Source organism: Elgaria multicarinata, chromosome 13 (genome assembly GCF_023053635.1).
Source record: "Elgaria multicarinata webbii isolate HBS135686 ecotype San Diego chromosome 13, rElgMul1.1.pri, whole genome shotgun sequence".
NCBI lineage: Eukaryota > Metazoa > Chordata > Lepidosauria > Squamata > Anguidae > Elgaria > Elgaria multicarinata.
The window spans coordinates 32,326,597-32,349,325 of record NC_086183.1 but is presented as its reverse complement, the minus strand read 5'-3'; the positions used below and the strand labels follow the sequence as shown (position 1 = coordinate 32,349,325).

The following is a 22,729-nucleotide window of genomic DNA, read 5'->3' as shown; positions in this document are numbered from 1 at the left end:
AAGCTTAGTTTTACCAGTTGCTGGGGAACATGGGTGGGAGGGTGCTCTTACACCGGGTCCTGCTTGTGGGTCCCTGGTTGACAGCTGTGGGAATCATAGAATAGCAGAGTTGGAAGGGGCCTACAAGGCCATCAAGTCCAACCCCCTGCTCAATGCAGGAATCCACCCTAAAGCATCCCTGACAGATGGTTGTCCAGCTGCCTCTTGAAGGCCTCTAGTGTGGGAGAGCCCACAACCTCCCTAGGGAACTGATTCCATTGTCGTACTGCTCTAACAGTCAGGAAGTTTTTCCTGATGTCCAGCTGGAATCTGGCTTCCTGTAACTTGAGCCTGTTATTCTGTGTCCTGCACTCTGGGAGGATCGAGAAGAGTTCCTGGCCCTCCTCTGTGTGACAACCTTTGAAGTATTTGAACAGAGTGCTAGACTAGATGGACCCTCGGTTTGAACCCGCAGGGCTCTTATGTTCTTAGATGCAGCTCCTCTTGTAATTCTAAGCTCTGAATTAGAACTTCAGGGTAAAAATCTCTTGCATGCGTCTCTGTCAGGAACTGAGCCATGGAGCCCCTTGTTCACTTCCATCTCTACCACAGATAAAATCCACTTCCCTTCTAGGCCCATCTGTTTCCTGCTCAGGAGATGTTTCCTTTTCTGTTGGCTCATTTCCAGTGGTGTAGCGGTCAACTTTAAAGTGTGGGCGCTCATCCGGACAGTCCCCGTAGCCACGACCCCAAGGAAAGCCCAACAATTCAGGTAGCATTGTTGATCTTTGCCAATAACCCAGTTCTAGTAGTTTTCATCTCCAGCAGGAGCAGGACTAAGGTGCAGGTCTGTAGTTTGGGGGTGCTCCTGCACCCATCTTTGTCACTGGAGACCCAGGTGGTCTCGTTGGCCTTGCTGTGCCCATTCCTGGATAGGGATAGCCTAGCCACCGTCATTCATGCACTGGTAACCTCACGATTAGACTACTGTAACACACCCTATCTGGGGCTACCCAGGTGTGTGGTTTGGAAGCTGCATCTTGTGCAGAACGCAACTAGGGTTCTTTCTGGGAGCCCTAGCTCTGCTCGCATAAAACCGGTGTTAGAAGAACTACACTGGCTGCCTGTTAGCTACCGAGCTGCATACAAGATTATGCTATTATCCTATAAAGCCCTAAACAACTTGGAACCAGGATACCTAGCAGATCACCTTCCCTTATAAACACCCAGACACCATTTATTATTATTATTTATTTATTTATTTATTTATATAGCACCATTAATGTACATGGTGCTGTACTATCATCAGAGGTTGTCTTGCTGGCCATTCCAAGACGAATAGCCTGTGATCAGGATGAACCTCAAGGGCAGGGCCTTCTCTGTAGTGGCCCCCACCCTCTGGAAAACCTTCCCTCGTGCAGTTACGGAGGTGGAAAATGTAATGTCCTTCAAGTAACTGCTGAAAACTTATCTTTTTAGACAAGCTTTCCCTGGACTATGACTTTATTCTGGTTTTATATGACATTTTTTAAAGTTTTAACTCTTGATAGTTGTATATTGTGGTTTTAATTGTAAACTGCCCAGAGCACCTTGGCTGTTGGGGAGTATAAATATGTAATAAATAAAACAAAATCTTGTCGTAGAATACGTTTGAAGGGAGGGAGCTTATTTTTTAATCTGCCTCTGTGTTTATGGCTGGCCAAGAACCAGAGTAAATGTTTCCCTCTAGGCTTACTGACAAGGACAAAGCATAGGCCTTAAAACAGTATGTCTGCTCTGAAGCACTTCTTTGCACCGGACTTCTTATTGGATGCTGAGGTTCTGGGGGTGGGGGTGCAGATCCTGGACACCTTGAAGTCTTCCCACCCTGTGATCTATACAACTAGTACAGAACCAGTCTACTTTTATACTACACATGCCTAGGACCTTTGTACTGTAAATGTAGACCGGTTCTATACCAGTGAAGCTGTCATGGCTTTTCACCCAAGACATCCTGGGACTTCTAGTTTGGTGCAGGGATTCTTGAATAAGAATCCTGTAGAAGAGTTCACTAGTCCCTTCCCACCCCTGACTGACATTCCTAGTTTTCCCTAGCGAGAAGGAAGGAGAAAAGCAGAAAGTCAGATATGTAAAAATAAATAAAGCTAGGTGTTGCAGGCTGGGGTAAAGATGAGCTGGGAGAGTGAAAAATTTAATTTGGGAGGGGGTCATTCAGATAATGGGTTCGTTTTTCAAGCTGAAGGCCTGCTTTGAGCTTAGAAGCCTTCCCTCAACTGAGCCAGGAGATGCAGGCTGCCAACCGCCACAAAGATTCTTCTTTGTTTAAAAATTGCTTTGTTTTTGTGACTGGGAACATAAAAACCAGCGCTTGTTTAAATTATATGGCTGCATTTACGTGATGCGTTAACGACGATAAGGAAACAGCTTGAGGGGAGGGGAAGCAAGGTGACCATGTTCGCATGGCAACTTCCTGTATATGCGCACACAGACGGATAGAGGCAAAACAGTTTCATGGAGGAATTGGGCCCTTTTGCACCTGCACCGAGTGAGAATTCTGCCACAGACCCTGTGTGGCCTCCGCTGGGCCCGCAATTGCATCGCTGTAAAGTGGACTAGAGTTCAATAGCACTTTGGGCTTCTTTTATTATTTCTTCCACCTTTAAAATCTTTCCAGATTTCTGAGTTTTTTCTTTTGCAACCGCTTAACCCAGCCTTCCTCAACCTGGGGAGCTCCAGATGTGTTGGACTGCATCTCCCAGAATGCCCTAGCAACACCCCCCCCCCGAGAGAGTTATATATATATTTACCTTGATTTTACAATGCCATTCACTGGCCCTTTTCTAAAATAAAACAAAACCCAACACCAAATGAACAGGAGTTCTGCCAAGCTAAATGTTAGTAGTGGCACAAGGATTGCTTCCTTTTGCTTTTATTTGTTCGTGTTTTAAAACTGCAGAAGCTTTAGGGCGGGGGTCACAAAAAGGAGCCCTCCAAGCTAAATCTATGTGATATCCCACTGTTTTATCAGCAAATTGGTAAGGTAACTGCACCATGAATCTCTGAATCCTATGGGAACAGCTGGATTACAAGTTTGGTGGGGGTGGCAGCAAGGAAATGCATATTTACATGTTTGCAGTAGCAGAAACAAGCATACCAAAAGATCCCAATTCATTCAAGCAGCCCTTGCCTCTCAATTCTGCTTGCTCCACTTGTACCAATGGTCTGCATGACGCTTGTCAAAATATAGCTGTAATCCTCATGAGTAAATCTCATGGGGGGGGGAATGCAATGGAACCTGCTTCCAAATAAACAGACAGTCTGGGACGCATAGGGCAGAGGTCAGGCTGTGCACTTAAAAGGTTCCAGTTCAATCCTTTGCTTCTCCGGCCAGAGGATCCCAGGCACTGAAACATTCCTGACAGACCACTAAAGTGACTTTGGGTAACTTTGAAGAAGGCAACTAATGAATTAAAATGGGCATAGATGTGCCTACTGCAAGACCTCAATGAACATGCCTTTGTCAGGATGTGGATGGAGAGAGAGACCTTCTCACAAGGGTGAGCAAGAGCGTGGAAATGAATAAACACGGCTCCCCCTCCTAGTGAGAGGGAAAGGCCACTGAGAAGGTTCTGGAGCTCACTGCTGGTCAGCCCTCTTCACAAAGGCAAAGAATTGGAACTACTCAGGCAAAGACAGAACTGGTAGAACATGCAGTACTCCTTCAGACTGAGAAGGCGAGGGAGGGGTCAGGTTTTTCAGTGCTCTCCTATATTAAAACAAAACACTCCCTACAAGTAGAAAACTAGCACAACAGGGAATGCATTGAGCAATCACATTTCTCCCCGATGTACTAGTTTTCTTCTCGCAGGGAGTTCTTTTATATGAATGACCATTCAAAATGGGGTGTGTGTGTGTCCCCGTCTCCCCCATGCAGTCTGAAATAGCACCATCCACTGGACCACCTCAGAACACGACCTCCTCCTTTCACAACTCATCTTGCTTCGGCGGGAGGGAGCAACTGCAGAGGGACAAGACTCTCTTTCAGCATCCAAAGTCTTTATTCCTTATCAGCCATGCCAGGGAAGAGGCAGGAGGAGGAGGACACGTTCTAATGTGCAATTAATGGCTCTGTTAAAGCTGGCACTGACTTGAAAAGATGTGTCTCGAAAGGATTATACGAGAAGTCTTGATCTCAAAGGAGGGTTCTTTACCCTTCTGGAGGTCCTAGCAGTGGCTTCTGCCTCCTTTCTGCCACGGCTTCCCAGAGGCATCCTGGTAAACAGGATGCCGGTGTGTGTGTGTGTATGTGTGTTCTTGTATTCTTCAGGGCTGCCTGTCCAATTTTGGGCTTCTGGCTTTCTCTTGTAAAACCTGCTTCTGGTCCTTACTTAATCTGCTGTCTGTTTGATCACCTTATCAAAATTCTTCCTGCATAGTTCTGAAGGAGGGAGGGAGGTGTGCTGAATCCCGAGGGGGTCATACCTTTCAATCACAGAAGAATGTGAAGAATGGGAGGAATTCACTTTTTGTCATGCCCTGTAAGGGTATGGAGTCAGGGGAGGAGGAGTTGGAAGAACCGGGACCCTGTGCCGAAGAGGCCAGCCCAGGGGAAGGAGAACCTATGCCAGCAGAGGGTTCTACCAATCTGGGAAGCTAGGCGCCGCTCCCAGAGGCTTTATCTAAAACGCCGAGCAATCAAGGAGCACCTGGGAGCGGCGCCTAGCTTCCTTTTCCGCTCGCTGCTGACTGAAGGACGGGGCAGGTAAGTCTGGCTCTTCCTCCTGATTGTCTGGATGGGCAGAGCTCCCTGCTAGCCCACTTGTGCTTGGTTCTTCCTCCTCCTGTCTTCCCAGATTGGTAGAACCCTCTGCTGGCACGGGTTCTACTTCCCCTGGGCTGGCCTCTTCGGCACAGGGTCCAGGTTCTTCCAACTCCTCCTCCCCTGACTCCATACCCTCACAGGGCATGACACTTTTGGCACTCCACCCCTTGCCCCGCCCACTTTGTGAAAGCTGCTGCTGTGTCTGTTTGCTCTGTTATCTGGGCTCCTGATGAAAACAACCAGCCCTCAGCATCAGAGTTCCCCACCCCCTCCCCGAGGTGACACAACAGCTGCTCAGACATTAAAAGGCAACACTGCCGCTCCCTGGAACAACGGTCCTCCCTGGTGTTCCCTCTTCCAGAGAGGTATGTTTGCTATGTGACAGCAAAATGGGGCCTCCAAGCACAGAGGCAGTCTACCTCTCAATACCAGGTGCTGGGGGCAAAGATCCAGGGGCCGCTGTTACTTTCCTGCCCTGCTCATGAGCCTCTTGGAGGCGTGTGGCTGGTTGCTGCTGGAAACAGAAAGCGGAGCTGGACAGGTCTTTGGGTTGATCCGTCACGGCAGTTCCGATGTACATTCAGCGGGCCTGTTCAGACAACACGCCAAGCCAATGTTAGGCTGCCAACCCCTTTGCAGCAAATGGTTAGTGAGCATGTTTGAACTGGGGTTCTGTAGCCATCATGGTTAGGAATGGTTCACACAACATGCTAAATCATGGTTCACATGACACGCTGAGCCATCATGTCTACCTCAAAATGCTTAACCGCAGCGGCTTGGGGTGTCATCTGAACAGGGTCAGTGCGACTACCTTGAAACGCATTCACTGTGGCACCCATCTCCCCGCAGTACTGAAGAGATGCTGAGTTATTGGCAGTGGTTGGTCTTGCAAACGTGGCGTGCAGCACGGTTTGTCTGCAATCCGTGTCCGAGAAAGGGCAGATCCAAAGCTCCGAGAGACCCAAGAACCTCTCCCTGTAAGGCTTGGGCCTTGTGATGTGAGCCCTCGCTCAGTTCCCCTTCTTCATACTCTTCAGCGCTGGGTTTGGATATTCCGGGTTTTCAATCACCCCTTCTCCAAACTTCAGCTCCAGGAAACTCCGGTAATCGTTGGGTGCCAGAGCAAGGAAGCCGGCAAACTGGATGGGGACCAGGGGCTTTAGGAAGTGCTCGGGGAACTCGATGTCCTGCCGGTGGTCCATCCACGTGTCCTTGGTCATCAAGCCGTTCTTGGGGTAGAAGGGCCAGAGGTCGACGTGCAGGTGGTTGCGCTCGCTGTACTGCACTCGGTAGAAGTCCCCCTCGATGGCCTTCTCCCAGACGAAGCCCTTCTCGTCCACCACGGAGCCGGACTCTGCATTCCTGAGCAGCTCGCAGTTGGGGATATCCTCCAGGTAGACGCCGAGGTCCACGTCATAATCCCAGGGGATGAGGTCTTGGTAACGGGCCGCCCCAAGAAGGGTCCCCCCTTCCAGCCAGTACCGCACCCCGGACGCCTCCAAGATGTTGATGACGTATTTGGCGGTTTCCCTCAACGCTTTGAGGCAGCAAGGCGGGGTCCAGCGGTTCTGGTAGAGGTATTCCGGCGTGTCGTCATGGATGGTGCCGAAGCACCGCGGCGTCTCCTTGCCGCACCCGAACCACTGCTGCTTCCCGTCCTCCAGGATCACCCGCTTGATGCCGAAGTCCTGGAAGAGCTGCGTTCGGTGGGACTTGGCCAGGTTGTCGGCCTTCCACTGGTTGTGGGAAGAGGTGAGCAAGGGCCGGTGAAGCGCCGAGAAGGACACGTCGAGGACGCGGACGGCCCACCCTCGCAGGGAGGTCTGGACGAAGAGGGAGGTCAGCGAGGGCTTGGCCAAGGGCACGGAGAGGTTGAAGAGGTCCCTGGTGCGGAGGAGGAGGACGAGCTCCCCCCTCAAGGCTCCGCACAGTGTGGAGGCAGGAGGGGCTGCCGTGTACTCGGCCGTCCATTCCTTAAGGCTAACCTTGAGGTTCAGGCACCGGAGGGGAGCCAGTGAGTTCACCGGAGCCGCGACCATCTGAGCCTGATTTTGGCTGTCCTTCAACTCCTCCACCATTCGCTCCAGCTGGGATGTGGAATCCGCCCTCACTCCATCAGGCACCAGCGCCACGTATTCTGTCCTCACGTAGGTCTCGGGTCTGAATACGAGGGCAGGTTGGTCAGGGGATGGCTTGAGAAGGACCACCTGGATGTTGGGAGCACTGGGGAGAACCATGGGAGGGTACGGCAAACGGTCGGCGGCCACCACCACAGGCAGCTCCGGTTTCTGTCTCACGAAAGACCGCACCACATCGGGGACGTAGTTTTCAAAGTCTTCGAACTCCCTGATGAGGACGGTCACGCCCGGCTTCAGGAGGCCGAGCTGCTGGCGAGAGCCGGGCTGCACGTGGTCCCTGTGTCGGTGCAAGATGCGCTGTTGTAGCCTTGAGATGTAGTAGAGGATCAGCAGGTTGACGGCTATGGCAACGGCTAGCACACCCTGGCAGAAGGTGATGCGCATCTTGTGAGCGCAGGGCGGGTGCTCGAGGACCCTGGTCTCTGGCCCGTGGAGGGTCCTGCAGGTCCAGATTCGTCCATCCAAATTTAGTTCACCTGATAACCATGGAGGAGAAATGAGAGGAAGACGGTGACTACGCCGCTTGGATTTGCAGGATACCTGAACAATTTAAAATCTGGTCCCAGAATCACAGAAGAAGAACGTGCTGTTCTAGCCCACCTCCCTGCCTCTAGGAAAGACCCATATTCCCACCAGCCACAGGTCACCCTAAGCTAGTTTCCCCAGTCTTCTGATCATCCTTAGAGAAGCCCATTTCTCTGTTTCTGCATGAATCGCTGAGCTGGAGGGTATCTCCTGACTGGGGAAAGGCAAGACCCAAGCGGCTGTTCACACGGAGACCTATCCTCTGTCACACAGAGGAGGGCCAGGATCTCTTCTCGATCATCCCAGAGTGCAGGACACAGAATAATGACCTGAAGTTACAGGAAGCCAGATTCCAGCTGGACATCAGGAAAAACTTCCTGACTGTTAGAGCAGTACGACAGTGGAACCAGTGACCTAGGGAGGTGGTGGGCTCTCCCACACTAGAGGACTTCAAGAGGCAGCTGGAGGGCTATTTTCTTGTTATTGCTCTCTTCTGTTCTGCATGCTATGCTTTAGCGGCTCTACGCTCAATGAATTGGTTTATTATTATTTAATCAATTTGGGGGATGTTACATGAATTTTTGTCTTCCCATGATTACTGTCTTATGTACAGATGATGTTTTATATGTCTGTTGGCTATTTTGTTATTGTTAAGTTGCCTTGGGTTCGTTTTGAAAAAAAGACAAGGAGAGCGTATAATTTTTAAAAAATAAAATAAATTACTCCAGAAGTTATTTATTATTATTTATTTATTTAGAATATTTATATACCGCTCCCCATTGAAAAATTTCGGAGCGGTGTACAAGGTAAAATGAAAATAAAAACAGAATAAAACAGTTAAAACACAATTTAAAAAGAAGCAAAAACAGAAATCCAAGGCTGCATGTTAGAGAAAGGCTTCTTGGAATAAAGATGTTTTCAGGAGGCGCCGAAAGGAGTACAAGGCTGGAGCCTGCCTGGCCTCCAGAGGCAGGGAGTTCCACAGGAGGGGGGCCACCACGCTGAAGGCTCTTCCCCTGGTGGATTCCAATCGGAGGATGGATCTAGGTGGAACCACCAGGAGCAGACCCTCGGATGACCTCAGTGACCGGGCAGGTTGGTAAGGGAGAAGTCTCTCTCTCTCTCTCAGGTATCCTGGTCCCAAGTTGTTTAGGGCTTTGTACACAAGTACAAGAACCTTAACCCTGGCCCGGTAGCGAATAGGCAGCTGGTGCTGTTCCCTCAGCAGAGGAGTTCCATGCTGGAAAGGGGCAGCTCCAGACAACAGCCGAGCTGCAGCGTTCTGCACTAGCTCCAGCTTCCGGAGCAGCTTCAAGGGCAGCCCCACATAGAGCACGTAGAAGTTGGCTGGAAGGAGGCCAGGCGAGAACGACAAGTCATGTAGAGAAGCAGTGGGCAGCCTGTCCTGTGGGTGGGCATGCAGGAGGCTTTCTTGACTGAATTCATTGATTTCCTGCGACACATTTGTGGGCCCCTGAACACAGTTTAGGAATTACTGGTTTAAAATCCTGGTTGTGGTATGCCATGGGCACAACACACAAATGTTCTTGCATAAAGGATCTGTGGAGCAATTACTTCCCGACTCAAGCAAAAACTACCCAACGTATAGAGAGGCTATGGCACAGGGACAGAATACATACTTTGCTTGCTGAAAGTCCCAGGTTAAATCAGGGGTGCCCAACCTCTTTGGGACAGTGGGCACATTTGGAAAGCTGAGAGTGTGTCATGGGCACTCTCACAAAATGGCTGACATGGGGGAACCTTGACCACGCATAAAATGGCTGCCGTGGGGGTGGGGGAATGGCCGGTCACTTCCTAGAAGGTAACTGGCATAGAAAAAACCCTACAACTCCCAGTTGTGCTGGCTGGGGCATGCTGGAAGTTGTGAGATTTTTTTTTTCTGGCTAAACGTGCATAGGTTTGCGCCCCTAGTTTTCAAAACACAGCCCAATTGTGGAGTCACCAGGTTGTACTTGCCCCCTGCAGAGTTTGGGTTATTGTTTTTTGGGTTTGGGTCTGGTGAGCAAAATTCACAACCACTGCTGGGTAGATAGGTTGAGGCAGGGGATGAGTTCGCAACCACCCCTGGGCAGATAGGTCAGGCGGGATAGAACAGCAACTCCCAGATAGTGGTAGAGCCAACAGAAAACACCAAAATGCTTGCAAGGGTGCTTCGAGGCTCCCACTGGGCATCACCCAGGAATCAGGGAGCTTGCACTAATGAGTGCAAGACTTCAAAGTATTTTTAAACACACACACACACACACTAATCTTCCTGGTGTGGCAGATGGGCCAGGGATTGTAGGGTGGGTGGGGAGGAGGCACTGCCTTGGTTAATCTTGTTTAGATCAAGTTTGCTCATTTCCCTGGAGGGATCAAGGCTTCTGCTTTTAAAGGACCAGTAATCTCTCCGTGATGCTCCTTCCCCACGCCGCCCACCCTTGGTAGGAAAAAGGAAAAAGTGCAGGTAGAAGGAAGAAATCCCCACCTGAGAGCAGTTCAGTCTCCCAGGAAAAGAGAACAGTTCTCAGTTCTTGTTTTTATAATAACAGAGTTAACTCGTCCTCGTTGTCATCATCTTGCTGTGCTATGAACTACTGAGCCATATACAAGGTTAAGTTGTTATCCTATAAAGCCCTAAACAACTTGGGACCAGCATACCTAGCAGACCGCCTCCCCTTATAATACACCTGGGCGACAGTTACGATCTTCAGAGGAGGTCCTGTTGGCCATTCCAAAATGAATGGAATGTCGCTATGAAGAACCTTGATGGTGGGCCTTCTCTGTGGCGGCCCCCACCCTCTGGAAAACCCTCCCTCGTGCGGTTCGGGAGGTGGAAAGTATTGTAGCTTTTAAATGCCTCCTAAAAACGTACCTCTTCACACAGGCTTTCCCTGGATTGTAATTTATCTGATTTTACCTTTTTACCTTTTAATGTTTTAATTTATTGTATACTTATTGTATTTTTGTGATTTTAATTGTGCACTGCCTGGAGAGCCTTGGCTATCGGGCAATATAAAAATGTAATAAATAAATAAGACAGGATGGTGAATGATTCTAAATGACCTACCTTTACCTTCATCCACATTTTATTACTTACTCTATGTATATCCCACTTTTCCTCCCAGGAGCTCAAACGCATCCCATACCATCTCCTCTCAACGACCCTGTGGGGTAAGCGAGGTGAGAGTTCGTGACTGGCCCACGGCCACTCTATGGATATCATGGCTCAGTGGGGATTTGAACCCAGGTCCTCCCAGTCCTAAACTGACACTCCAACCACTAGTTAAGCACTGCACTTGTGAACAAAATCTGCAGGCCACTGTCAGGGACCCTGAAAAGCGAAGAACATCATAAAGTACCGAAGCATGTTATTTCTTACCAACCCCAAGACGACCCTTGCAATATACAAACCCTCCTTCTAAAAAGGCTCCACCAGTCACAATGGGCATTTTCCTAGTCATGAGAATAAAAACACTTTAGGGTGCAATCCTATGCATGTTTAAACAGAAAAAAAGTATGTAGTAAACATGCATTCCCCAACATGGCCGGCTGGGGAATACTGGGAGTTACAGGACTTTTGTCAGTCTAAACATGCACAAGATTTCACCCTTAGTATTTATAAACCAGTTTTCTTGATATGTGACACTGCAAGATGGGCTTCTATTGTTAAGTCACTATTCAATTACAAACACACACACACCCTAAGGTGGCTTACAGATATAAAGAACAATTCAAAATTGGCTGCATATCGCAGATGGAGGGTGTGTGTGACAGAAGCAATAGTATAACAGACTAGTAATGTCTTGTTTGGGCTAAGTTTCAACATGTGACACTAACCAAGCAAGTGAATTTCAAAGGTTCTCAATGTATTTTATCATTAAGTATTTCTTGAATGTGCTGTTACCTGACCTGAAGCTGTTTGGAATGGTGTGTGCTAAAAATCGAATCAATGAACCAAAAAGTATTTAGAACTCATCCTGTAAACAAAGAAGCAAACAAATAAATAACTCATCCTGTTTTAAACATTGGTCCAGGCACACAAGGCAGGATTGCAGTTTGAGATTGATAAACAAATGGTCAAAGAACACCTAATTTCCTTGAATGAGTTCAAATCTCCAGGGCCCGATGAACTGCATCCTAGAGTAATGAAGGAGCTAGCGGAAGAACTCTCAGAACCTTTGTCTATTATCTTTGCAAAATCATGGAAGACGGGAGAGGTGCCGGATGACTGGAGGAGGGCTAACGTTGTCCCTATCTTCAAAACGGGCAAAAAGGAGGAACCTGGGAACTACAGACCAGTCAGTTTGACATCCATCCCTGGGAAAATTCTGGAGCAGATTATAAAGAAGTCAGTCTGTAATGGGATATTATATTGTTATTATTATTATTACCTGTTGTGAAGAGATAGGACTGAGGGTTCTAGAACTATCAACAAGTTGCTTTCTTCTCCCCAAAGCAGCAGTCAGCTGAAAAGCAAATTTAACAAACAATGAATCAGAGTTCAAGGCTGATCACAGCCAACACTTTCTGAACCATGCTAATCCTTTCTCTTTGGCTCGTTAACATGGTTCCTTTTGCCAATATCCCATCCAAGAAATATCTTGACATCTGTTCTCTGTCTAATCTGTCCTCTGAGGATGTATTTCTCTCTATTCAGGGAGGGAAGACTGAGCAAAGAGAAAGAAGAAACAGTTCAAAGGGCTGGCAGGAGTGTCAGGGGACCTGATGTGACCTGTGGACTGCCACTTCCTGAGGAACAAGGCTTTAAATATCTCATGGTTTGCTCATCATTGCCTTCCTAGAATCCTCAAGAGGTTATTTTTCAAACCCTCTTCAAATCGCATTACACCATGGAAATGGACCATTAAATAAGAGGCAAGGTTCCCCCTTCAGCTCACGTACACAGCCATGTTTTTGATAACATCTACAAGACTTTTCTTGTTGATGCAATCAAAGCCCACTTTTCTTAAGAGCTTAATATATAAAGTGGGCTACTATAGTTAAGTCACCATTCAAATACAAATAAACAACACACACACACACCCTAAGTGGCTTACAAATATAAAGAGCAATACAAAATTAGCTGCATATTGCAGATGGTGTGAGTGTGTGTGAGACACACACACACACACAATATTATAACAGCCTAGTAATCTCTTGTTTAGGCTACGTTTCAAAATGCAAAGCTAAGCAAGCAAGTGAATTTAAAAGGTTCTTAAAGGCACAATCCTATGCACATTTAGACAAAAAAGTTCTACAACTCCCAGCTTTGTAGGACTTTCCCCCGTCTTCTAAAGATGCATAGTGTTGCGTCCTAATTTATCGGCAATGGTATAATACTAGTTCTGTTCATTCTTGTCATGAGTAGGGTGACCATATGAAAAGGAAGACAGGGCTCCTGTATATTTAACAGTTGTATAGAAAAGGGAATTTCTGCAGGTGTCATTTGTATATATGGAGAACCTGGTGAAATCCCCTCTTCATCACAACAAAGCTGCAGGAGCTATACTAGAGTGACCAGATTTAAAAGAGGGCAGGGCACCTGCAGCTTTAACTGTTGTGATGAAGAGGGGATTTCACCAGGTTCCCCATATGTATAAATGACACCTGCTGAAATTCCCTTTTCAATACAACTGTTAAAGATACAGGAGCACTGTCCTCCTTTCCATAGGGTCACCCTAGTCAGGAGTCTATACTACCAAGTGCTGCAATAGTTATATCTATTGATCTGTACAAGGGAGCTTATCCATGACCAAAGAGGCTCCTGTACCCTTGGTAGTAAGAGAAGAAATACACCCACCCTGGAAGGAATATTGATGACCAATTAAAAATGAGTACCACCACTACCATTTATCTTGTCAGAGTTACCCCTGAAGAATTTTTCTGCTTTTGTCAAAAAGGCTACCATCAAATAACATTTCAGCTCACTGGAACCCTGTGTTTCATTTTAATGTCCAAAAATGGAGAGATGCAGAGTCTTCAAGCTCAGACCCCTCTCTCCCAGATGTTTCAGGGAGTAGGATGAACAGAATTGCACTCTCTTGTGTGTACTTTCTTGGCAATAAGAACATAAAAGGAGCTATGCTAGGTTAGACCAAGGCCTATGTAATACAGCATTCTGTCCCCACACGGCCAACCAGACACTTCACGGAAGCCCCAAAGCAGCAGATGTGTGGCATAACACCCTCAGTCTTAGCACAGAAAACAGGTGCTGGGGCGTAGGCCTGGCTTAAATTAAACTCAAGCAACTGTTCCTTCTACAGTCAGGAGGGGGGGAGTGTTACTCCCCAGCTTGTGCTGAAGCCTACTCTGAGTTGCACTGTTGTGCCTTTTCATCCAGGGCGGGGGGGGGGGGGGAGAGGAGAGAGGCCTCCGTTGCCATAGCACTCCTGCTCCTCCCTCATTGCCCTGCCTCCCTCGTCACCATGGTAACCCCTACTTCTACCTCTCCACACGTTTTGCGCCCCTAACTTAGTTCTACCCACACTGGTCGTGAATATAGTCATGTTTTCTTTCTTTTTATTATTCCACTTGGTAGGGTGGGGTGGGGTGAGGGGGGCACACTGCAAATCTGCCTTGAGAAAGACGGGAGAGGATGAGAAACGGTTGCTAAGCGACCACCCTTCCACCTCGCCTACAGGGCCCCGGGCAAGGCCCCGTTGCCATGGAGACCCCGCCTTCGTTCGGCGCGGCGGTTGAGATTCGACGGGGCGGGAGGCGGAGGGGGAGCAGCGGCGCGCGCCCCCCCCCGTTACCATGGCGGCCCCTGGTTCCCGCGAGAGGAGGTGGAGATACCGAGAGGATACGGCCCTCGCCTCCCGTTGCCATGGAAACCCGTCCTCCTCCTCTCTTTCTCTCCCCCCCCCCCACCCCTTTAGCTCTCCTGCGGCGTAGTAGTGGCGGCGCCGTCCCGTCCTAGGCCCCACTTCCTGGCTGGCTCACTATCTGGCAGGAAGTGCCCCCCCCCGCGCCCTCTCTCCGCCTCCCCACACAGACCGGGGCCGCTTCCCCCCGCGGCGGGCTCACTATGTGGCAGCAGCAACAACAGCAGCAGCCGCCGCAGCAGCCACCTCCGCCGCCGCCACCTCCGCCGCCGCCCTCGTCGACGGGATCCCCGATGGAGGCCGAGCGGGTGGCGGCGCGGGCCCAGCAGCTGCACCAGCAGGCCGCGGCGGCGGCGGCCCAGGCCCAAGCGCTGGCCGCGGGGGGAGACCAGCCGCCGCCGCCGCCGCCGCCTTCGCCTCAGCAGCAGCAGCAGCCGCAGCAGCAGCAGGCGACGCAGGGCGGCCCGGGCCGCGGCGAGCTGAGCCTGCCGGGCATCCTGCACTTCATCCAGCACGAGTGGGCGCGCTTCGAGGCCGAGAAGAGCCGCTGGGAGGCCGAGAGGGCCGAGCTGCAGGTGAGGGGCGGCCGGGCCGGGGGCGAAGGGCCGGCGCCGGGGGTGGGCGGGCAGGGGGTGGGCAGGGCAATACCGGGGCCTCGGGGAGGATCAGCCGCGGCGGGGTCTCCGCTTCCTTCCTGCTGCTCCTGCCGTCGCCATCTTGGTGGGAAATGGTGGCCGACGGGGCGGCCGAGGCGGGGGGTGGCGGTGGGGGTGGGGGTGGGGAGGGCAGGTGGGGAGACACCCCCGAAGGAGACGGCCGGCTGGTGTCACCACCCCGCCCCAAACGGGGCATCCCGACGAGAGGCGCTGGGACGACACGGCTGACACCCTCCCCACACACACCCCCCACACATTAATTGCGAGGATAGGGGTGGTTCTGCCCCATAGAAAGTGGCGCCGGGGTTATCGCCCTAAGAGTGATTAGGAGGGCATGGTGGGGCCCATCTTTTCACATCCCTGCAGACATTAAGCCCACCCCCACCCCCACCGGGCCAATTTGAGGATTTGGGTGAATCTGTCCTGTCCCCCTTCTGATGGGGGATATGCTTGATATCCCCCTATACAAGTGGAGCAGGGAGCTATAAGATTGACTAAGCCAGCCTTCCTCAACCTGGGGCGCTCCAGATGTGTTGGACTGCATCTCCCAGAATGCCCCAGCCAGCTGTTGTAGTGTTGGAGTTGGAGCCCAACACATCTGGAGCGCCCCAGGTTGAGGAAGGCTGGACTAAGCTGATATGGCTGTCAGTTCCTTCTCCAATACATGTGATGGGGGGACGGGACAACTGATAAATGGCAACTCCCCAACAGTGCCAGGAAGGGTATGGTTAGTTCCTTTCCTCTCTTCCTAATTTATTTATTTATTGCATTTATATCCCGCCGTTTTCCTCCAAGGAACCCAAGATATAATCTTCCTCCTCCTCTCCATTTTATCCTCACAACAACAACCCGGTGAGGTAGGTTGGGCTGAGAGTCTGTGACTGGCCCAAAGTCACCTAGTGGGTTTCCATGGCCGAGTGAGGACTAGAACCCGGATCTCCCGACTCCCAGTCCAACACTCTAACCCAGAGCTTTCCAAACTGTGTGTTGCGACACGTTAGTGTGTCAGCTGCAGTGTGTAGGTGTGTCACGCAAACATAACGAGAAACCTCTGAGTCTATGTGAAATAAGCAATACCAACTTGCATGCATTTTTATGCAGCAAAAGTGCCGATTAGTATGGTGCACTAGTATATTCCCCTTCCGTCGTATCCGCGTATGCACACCGTGGTTGAGGGATCATACAGGTACTGCGCATGCGCAGTATGCATAATCGGGTCGAAACAGCTGATTCTGCGTCACTTCCGGTGACGCAGCTGCACCTGAAGTGACGCATTCGAGAAATTCCATGGGTCCAGTTTTTTGATAGAACACCTTCTCAACCGCCACTCGATCGCAGCTCAACAACATTGGTTCATTGTGAAAAGTCTTGGAAATGTATGTGATTATCTTGCAAATCATATATTTTAAAAAATATAAATGAAAGGTTTTCATGAGATATGTTGTGTCCCCATACATTTCGTTATTACAATTTATGTATGTATCTCTTATAAGGGGTTAGTTTAACCTCCGGTTTGCTAGTAAAATTGAATTACTGTGTTGCTAAATGATGCGTGTCTAAAAAGTGTGTCACCAACATGAAAAGTTAGGAAAGCTCTGCTGTAACCAATACACCACACTGGCTCTGGAAAGGCTGTGGGAAAGTTACAGATGGGCATCGTGTCCCATCGTAGCAGAAGTGCAAGTGTGTGTGTATATGGCCAAAAGTCTGATGTGAATTGCATCCTATGCCAAAAGAATTGCATCCCACGCTACCCAATGCCGTAAGACTGACTAGGGAGACATGGTTGCTAGTGGTGGGGCACCTTTAACCTCCCTCGCCCTTCTGTAGCACTTAGACGGTATGGCAAATTCTTTTAGAATGGCTAAAAGCCTAGATTGTGAACCTCATCTCTTGGAAGGGTGATGCATGATCCCTGCAGCGCCCCATCCCAGTATTACATCTGTACATAACCCCCCCCCCCCCCCCGAGTAAGACAGTGTTGCTATTCCCGCATAGGATTTACTGTAGTAGACGGAATATGTTGGAAATTTGGGCTTCCTCCTCCTGAAATGGTTTAATAATCTCAGCTAATTTCACTGGTGGAGACGGCTGCTCCTTCTACTGCATGACTCCGAATGCCAAGGGGGAGAGATGCACAGTTATCAATGGTAGACGCTCATGCTTTGCGTGCAGAGGGTCTCAGGTTCAATTCTCAGCATCTCCAGGTAAAGCTGAATTTTTTTTGATATAAGGCAGTTTCCTATGTTCTAAAGCCAACCCAAACTCCCAAGTCTAAGTAATGTAGTTAAGCATCGTGAAAGGCATTATTTCTTTTCCCCTCCCCATATTGGGGTGTATGCACAAAATATATTTAGGCTTGGGTTAGGACCCTCTAACTCAACTTTCCCCAATGTGGTACCCTCCAGCACATCTGGAGGACTCACATTGGGGAAGGCTGCTCTAACTTAAGCAGAACAGTTATATCTTCCCTTCCACTCTTCAGCCCAGCAGGAATATCCCAAATTTAATAGGGTATTCCTGCTACTCCGTTCAAGACAGCTTCTTTTTTTTTGTAGTGGGTTTCCTCCCACAAATCTTAAGACCTTTCTGGAGATGGTGCAGGCTATCCCCGCCTCCTTGTTCCTAAGGACAGGTGTGCGTGTTGCAGATGGCTTCCTGACTTCCACAGAACAAGAGCTAGAAGAGACTAACTGTTTTCTGCACATGTATTTCCAGCCCCCCACCAGTATTGTCCCCACCACACACATACACACAAAACAAGAGACCCAGTAACACCCCACTGATTTCACTGAAACTTGCTTCAAAGTAAGTGTGCTTATGATTGGGATATTAATCACTTCAGATCAGTAGCTGCCTGGCTGCACAGTATTTTGCACCTGAAATGGGGAACAGAAGATGGATGACATCTCTCCATTCAAATAATGACTGTAGTGAGATGATGCTTTTGGTGACTGGGGGATATTCTGAAGTCTCCCTGGAGGGTAAATTGATTTGAGGCTGGAGGTAGTCAGTGGGGAGGATGATTAGGACCCTTCCCTTTGGAGAGACAGGGAAAGAAATGACCCAGAAAGGCCAGGGAGTTTACTGTCTCAAAAAAGTGAGAGGCTGAGTGCAACTGGCATCTTGAGGTCTGTGTATGGACACATGTGGAAGCATGGCATGAGATGCTGCAACCTTGAAGCTAAGCAGGTCTAGGCCTGGTCAGTTTCTGGAAGGGTGACTACCAGGGAACCCCATGTACATTGATTCCTGCATTGAGCAGGGGGTTGGACTCGATGGCCTTGTTAGGCCCCTTCCAACTCTATGATTCCATGAAATCTATGTATACCCTCTGTGGTGATGGAGTGGGTGAATATCACTGCCACCTGTTCTGTAGCAAATAGGGGCAACCTTGGGGGAAGGGGTGTGTATATGAGGAGGAGGAAGGACCCTACCAGCACCTGTCACTCCCAGGTGGCTGGGAAGCAGCTGCCCTCTCCTGTCATAATAACATCTGGGAATGGAGATGGCAGGAGATTTTGTATTTTAAGTCGATGCAAAGGTGGTAGGGAGGTAGTGGGCAGAACAGGCAGAGATTGACTTAAGACTGGAAACGAGAGTGTAAGTTTCCCCCAAAGAGTCAGGGGCAGTTTGAAAGAGGGATTACTGCCTCATGGTGAACGTGCTCATTCCTCCTTTATTCCTCTGGTAAACCAGTTTTCGTATTGTGTTAAAAACATGTTTTACCAGAGGCAACATGGGAGACAAGGAATTGCAATCGCACTGTGAGAAGCACAGTCTTTGTCAAAGCACCTTCAGCTTTCTTAAGAAATGACAAATCGTTTTCGGCATCCAGAATGATACGGGAGGGTCAGTCCAGATAAATTAATTGTGTGCTCTCAAAACTGGAATTTGGGGGACTATCTGGTAGGACTGAGTAACAATAGCTTTAGGCCCCATAAAATGAATTCTTTCGCATTCAGTTTACTTGACTGACTGAATATATCACCTCTTGCATAGATAGGTGGCTTTAAAAATAGATTAGACAGATTTATGGTGGAGAGATTTAGGTGGTTAGCCATTATTAGCTAAAAATGAACTTCATTGTTCAGAGAGTGCTTACCTTGGTTTTGTAGCTTCTGGAGACAAACCAGGTCAATACCCCTCCCCTGTGCCTGCTTGTGAGCTCCCTTGGTGATCCAGCCAGTGTGTCAATTTCTTACCAGGGAGGACTTCTGATCATCTTAACTTTAATTCCCAGAGTGTGCACAAATTTGTTTTGTCCTGCTGCAACTTCTCATCAAACATGTTTCACAGGTCTTTAAACAATACATAAACTTGTGAAATCTGTTTACTGGAAGTAAAAGTGGGGTGAGTTCATGCCCTGTGGGCAGTGATCAAAGCCACTTTAAAGACCCAATGAGGAAAAGCAGCAGAGAAGTAGAAAATAATAAAACAAATCCCGCCTTTGACTTCTAGAAAATAACCTGTCCCCTGTCTTCCATTTGTGATACTCTCACAGCTGTAAGAGAGACTAGTTCCCTAGTCCTGGGAAGTTCGATCATGCATTTAATTATGTCGTTAGTGCTGCCTGGCTTTTTCAAGAGCGCTCCATAAACATTAACTCATTAGACCTCTTCACTTATGCAGCATGAGGTTATGGCTGGATTTTCCTGCTGCGTTAAGTGTGAATTTGTGATGAGATGCCAGAGCTACTGTTGAAGCGCATAAGCAAGCTTTTGACCTGGCCTCACACCAGTGAAACGCCATAGTTTGACACCCCTTATGAACCTTTATTCTTATTCAGACAATGTTGCTCCTGTTCTACTGCGATGTACTGGAATATAGAATTTGCTTATCTGACAGGGGGAGTGTTCCCTGCAGTCTACAGGCCAGTTTGCTTTCGCAGCTGTGAGCAGATTTGCACACCAGTATTTTAAAGATATTTGTCAGGCAAACATGACAGCCGTGGCAGGACCTCTGCATCTCATTTGGGTTTGTGGCCTGCTGAGAGAAAACATGGAACGGGACTGAGTCTCCTAGTTCCTGGTCTTAACCACTCAGTCACTCTAGGGATGGCACAAGGGTCTGGATAAGAGAGATGCCACCTCTGAATTGGCATGTAAAATCCCGTCCCTTTTGTGTGTCTGTGCCTTTTCACACTATCGTCATACCGCCCTTGTCCCTAGATGCCACATGAGGGTTGTCTTCACCCCTCTTCTGCTTTCTGAACTGTTTTACAAGCTTCCCTGCAGCACACAGTGCTTCCTATGCAAGGGTATTTTGTCCCCTCTTCTTTTCAATCCGTTGCACTGATCTCCAGTAATCCCATGACATCACAGAAGTTAAGCCAATGAGAATTCATAAGCAGGGGAGAGATATTTTTTTAAAAAATCCATTATATATGGCTGGAAGTCTTTGTGTTGAATTTTACTGAAATGGTCCCAAAATGTGGGGGTGATGTCAGAATCCTGTGTCCCTAAACTTTGGTTCTTGCTCCCTCTAGGCCCAGGTGGCCTTTCTTCAGGGGGAAAGGAAGGGCCAAGAGAACCTGAAGACCGATCTTGTGCGGAGGATAAAGATGCTGGAATACGCGTTGAAGCAGGAGAGGTGAGCCATGTTGTATTCCAGTACGTCCTCTCTGTGGTGACAGGGGATATATTTATACTCGGGATCAGACCCACCCACCTCTTCATTGGCTGCTCAGACGAGAAGGCAGGGCCTATGTTTTGAAAAGGGGTGGAGTCTTCCGCTGGTGTGGTCAGGAGATTCCTTCTGAGCTCTCCTTCCTTAATGCCATTCAGGTAGGAGTTGTGTGATGGTCACTTCTCCATTGTGCTTGATGGCATCCCCCACTGTGAAGAAAATGACCGATATTGATTTCCGTGGCTAAGGTTTCCTTGCTCATTCCAGGTCGAAGTACCACAAGCTGAAATTTGGCACTGAACTGAACCAGGGGGAAAAGAAACCAGATATGTCAGAACCAGGTATGTGGTTCTCACTCCAGTGATGTGCCCGTGATGTGCTTCCTCTTAGCCAGCTGCCATTGCTTATGGGGTTGCTCCTATTGCCAGGAGTACTGTTTTAGGGTTGGGATGGCAAGAGGCATCCTATTACAGTGAGAGAGGTCTAGGAACCTGACCTTCTGAGGTCCTGCTTCAAGTGTCTCCTGCCCTCTGACAGGATAGAGCAGCCCATACTGGCTGGGAATTCTGGGAGTTGCAGTCCAGTGCATCTGCAGGGAATACTTCCTTGGTGCCAACGCTAATCTTTCAGGCATCAAGTTATGTCTGCCTTGCTATTCCAAACCTTTAATGGGTGTATGCATTTATTGCTTTCCTTTGGCTACGTTCGTTTTAATCCTGGGTTTTACAGTTTGGCCTCATATTTTGATTGACAGCCTTTTCTGGATGTAGCCCCACAACGTTGGTATTCATCTCTTTAAGGGATGTGTCCTCCCATATTACTGAAAGGGTCTCTAAGTTTCTCATGACCTCAGTGCAAATTAGAAAAATAACGTTGCCATCCTTCTGAGAGAAGCAACTCACCAAGCTGTATTTTGTTTTTATGTCACTTTTTTATCTGTCCTTTGCATGTTTTGGTGTTGATTTTGCTGGTCTGCGACTAATAAATAACAATTTATTTATGATTGAAAAACACACGGTTAATTTGGTTTTGTTATTTGTAAGCTGCCTTTGAATGCCCAAAAAGTGAAAAGGTGGGCTATAAATACTTTCAGGAAAGGAAAGGAACCTCTCGTGCAAAGCACTTGAGTCATTGCTGGCTCCTAGAGGGAGGCCTGCTTTCGCCGACGTTTTCTTGGCAGACTTTGTAGCGGGGTGGTTTGCCATGGCCTTCCCCAGTCGTGGTTACCTTTCCCCCAGCTAGCTGGGGACTCATTTTACTGACCTCAGAAGGCTGGAAGGCTGAGTCGACCTGAGCCGGCTGCCTGAGAACCAGCTTCCGCTGGGATCGGACTCAGGCCGTGGGGAGAGTTTCGGCTGCAGTAACTGCCGCTTACCACTCTGCGACACACGAGGCTTTATAGAAATAAAGAAATACTTTAAAGAAGTAAAATAAATGCGAGGGCTGGCGCTTCGTTGGTGTGCCCCCCACTTCCCTGGCAAGTCCCAGCACAGCTGTCAGAAACCTCCTAGTAGCAGGGTGAATTGCTGATGGAGACCTTTCTTTGTTTTGTGGCTAGTCTCCAATGGGCCAGCAGAAACAATTTCATTGGAAAGCAACCAGTTTATGTGGAAAGAAGGGCGCCAACTCCTCCGCCAGTGAGTAGACGCTCCCCCAGGGCTGAGGCTCTGTGAATGAGGGAGGGGAGGGTGTGCGAGGCCCTTCCAGGCAAAGCGTCTTGAGCCGTTGGCCTCCTTGGCAGCCAGTCTCTAGACCGATTTGACCGAGGGCCTGCCAATTGCTAGCCCCTGCATGAATTGAAACTGAAGGAGGACGCCTCTCCCTTGTGACCGGCTTCCCCAGGTACCTGGAAGAAGTGGGCTACACAGACACCATCCTAGACATGCGTTCGAAGCGGGTTCGCTCTCTGCTGGGCCGCTGCTCTGTGGAGTTAAATGGTGCTGCCGAGCCCAGTGGCTTAGCGACTGGGCCTGCCTCAGGGCCTGCTGGGCTGAATGGCGGAGAATCCCTCCTTGTCAAGCAGATAGAGGAGCAGATCAAAAGGTGAGTGGCAGCTGCTTCGGTTGGGGTCGGGTGGAGGGGCGGCTTCTCCATGCACTTCACCTCCCACAAAGGCGTGACTCTTCGTTCTGGCGCACCCACCCACTGCTCCCA

The 22,729-nt window shown here is 49.2% G+C and overlaps 2 protein-coding genes across 7 annotated transcripts in view; one reads left to right on the top strand and one right to left on the bottom strand.

Annotated features, from left to right (window-relative positions):
- Positions 1 to 4,961: 4,961 nt before the first annotated feature.
- FKRP (fukutin related protein) lies at positions 4,962 to 15,016 on the bottom strand. Of its 5 annotated transcripts, none has more exons than XM_063140034.1 (3): positions 14,940 to 15,000; positions 11,859 to 11,933; positions 4,962 to 7,415 (listed from the first exon to the last, which is right to left on the bottom strand). In XM_063140034.1, exon 3 carries the CDS (start codon positions 7,321 to 7,323, stop codon positions 5,812 to 5,814), a length of 1,512 nt encoding a protein of 503 aa, XP_062996104.1. In that variant the 5' UTR covers positions 7,324 to 7,415; positions 11,859 to 11,933; positions 14,940 to 15,000; the 3' UTR covers positions 4,962 to 5,811. The 5 variants fall into 5 exon arrangements, with proteins under 5 accessions (XP_062996104.1, XP_062996103.1, XP_062996105.1 ...); XM_063140033.1 differs by lacking the exon at positions 14,940 to 15,000 and adding an exon at positions 14,494 to 14,667; XM_063140035.1 differs by lacking the exon at positions 14,940 to 15,000 and adding an exon at positions 14,223 to 14,399.
- Positions 14,454 to 22,729, top strand: part of STRN4 (striatin 4) — a 21,228-nt gene continuing 12,952 nt past the window's right edge. Inside the window, exons 1-5 of one of the 2 annotated variants that reach the window (XM_063140031.1) lie at positions 14,454 to 14,866; positions 20,436 to 20,539; positions 20,843 to 20,916; positions 22,134 to 22,212; positions 22,418 to 22,618. In XM_063140031.1, coding sequence (XP_062996101.1) covers positions 14,495 to 14,866; positions 20,436 to 20,539; positions 20,843 to 20,916; positions 22,134 to 22,212; positions 22,418 to 22,618 — 830 coding nt within the window. In that variant the 5' untranslated portion in view covers positions 14,454 to 14,494. The remainder of the gene's footprint in view (positions 14,867 to 20,435; positions 20,540 to 20,842; positions 20,917 to 22,133; positions 22,213 to 22,417; positions 22,619 to 22,729) is intronic. The other variant, XM_063140030.1, reaches the window with a different exon arrangement.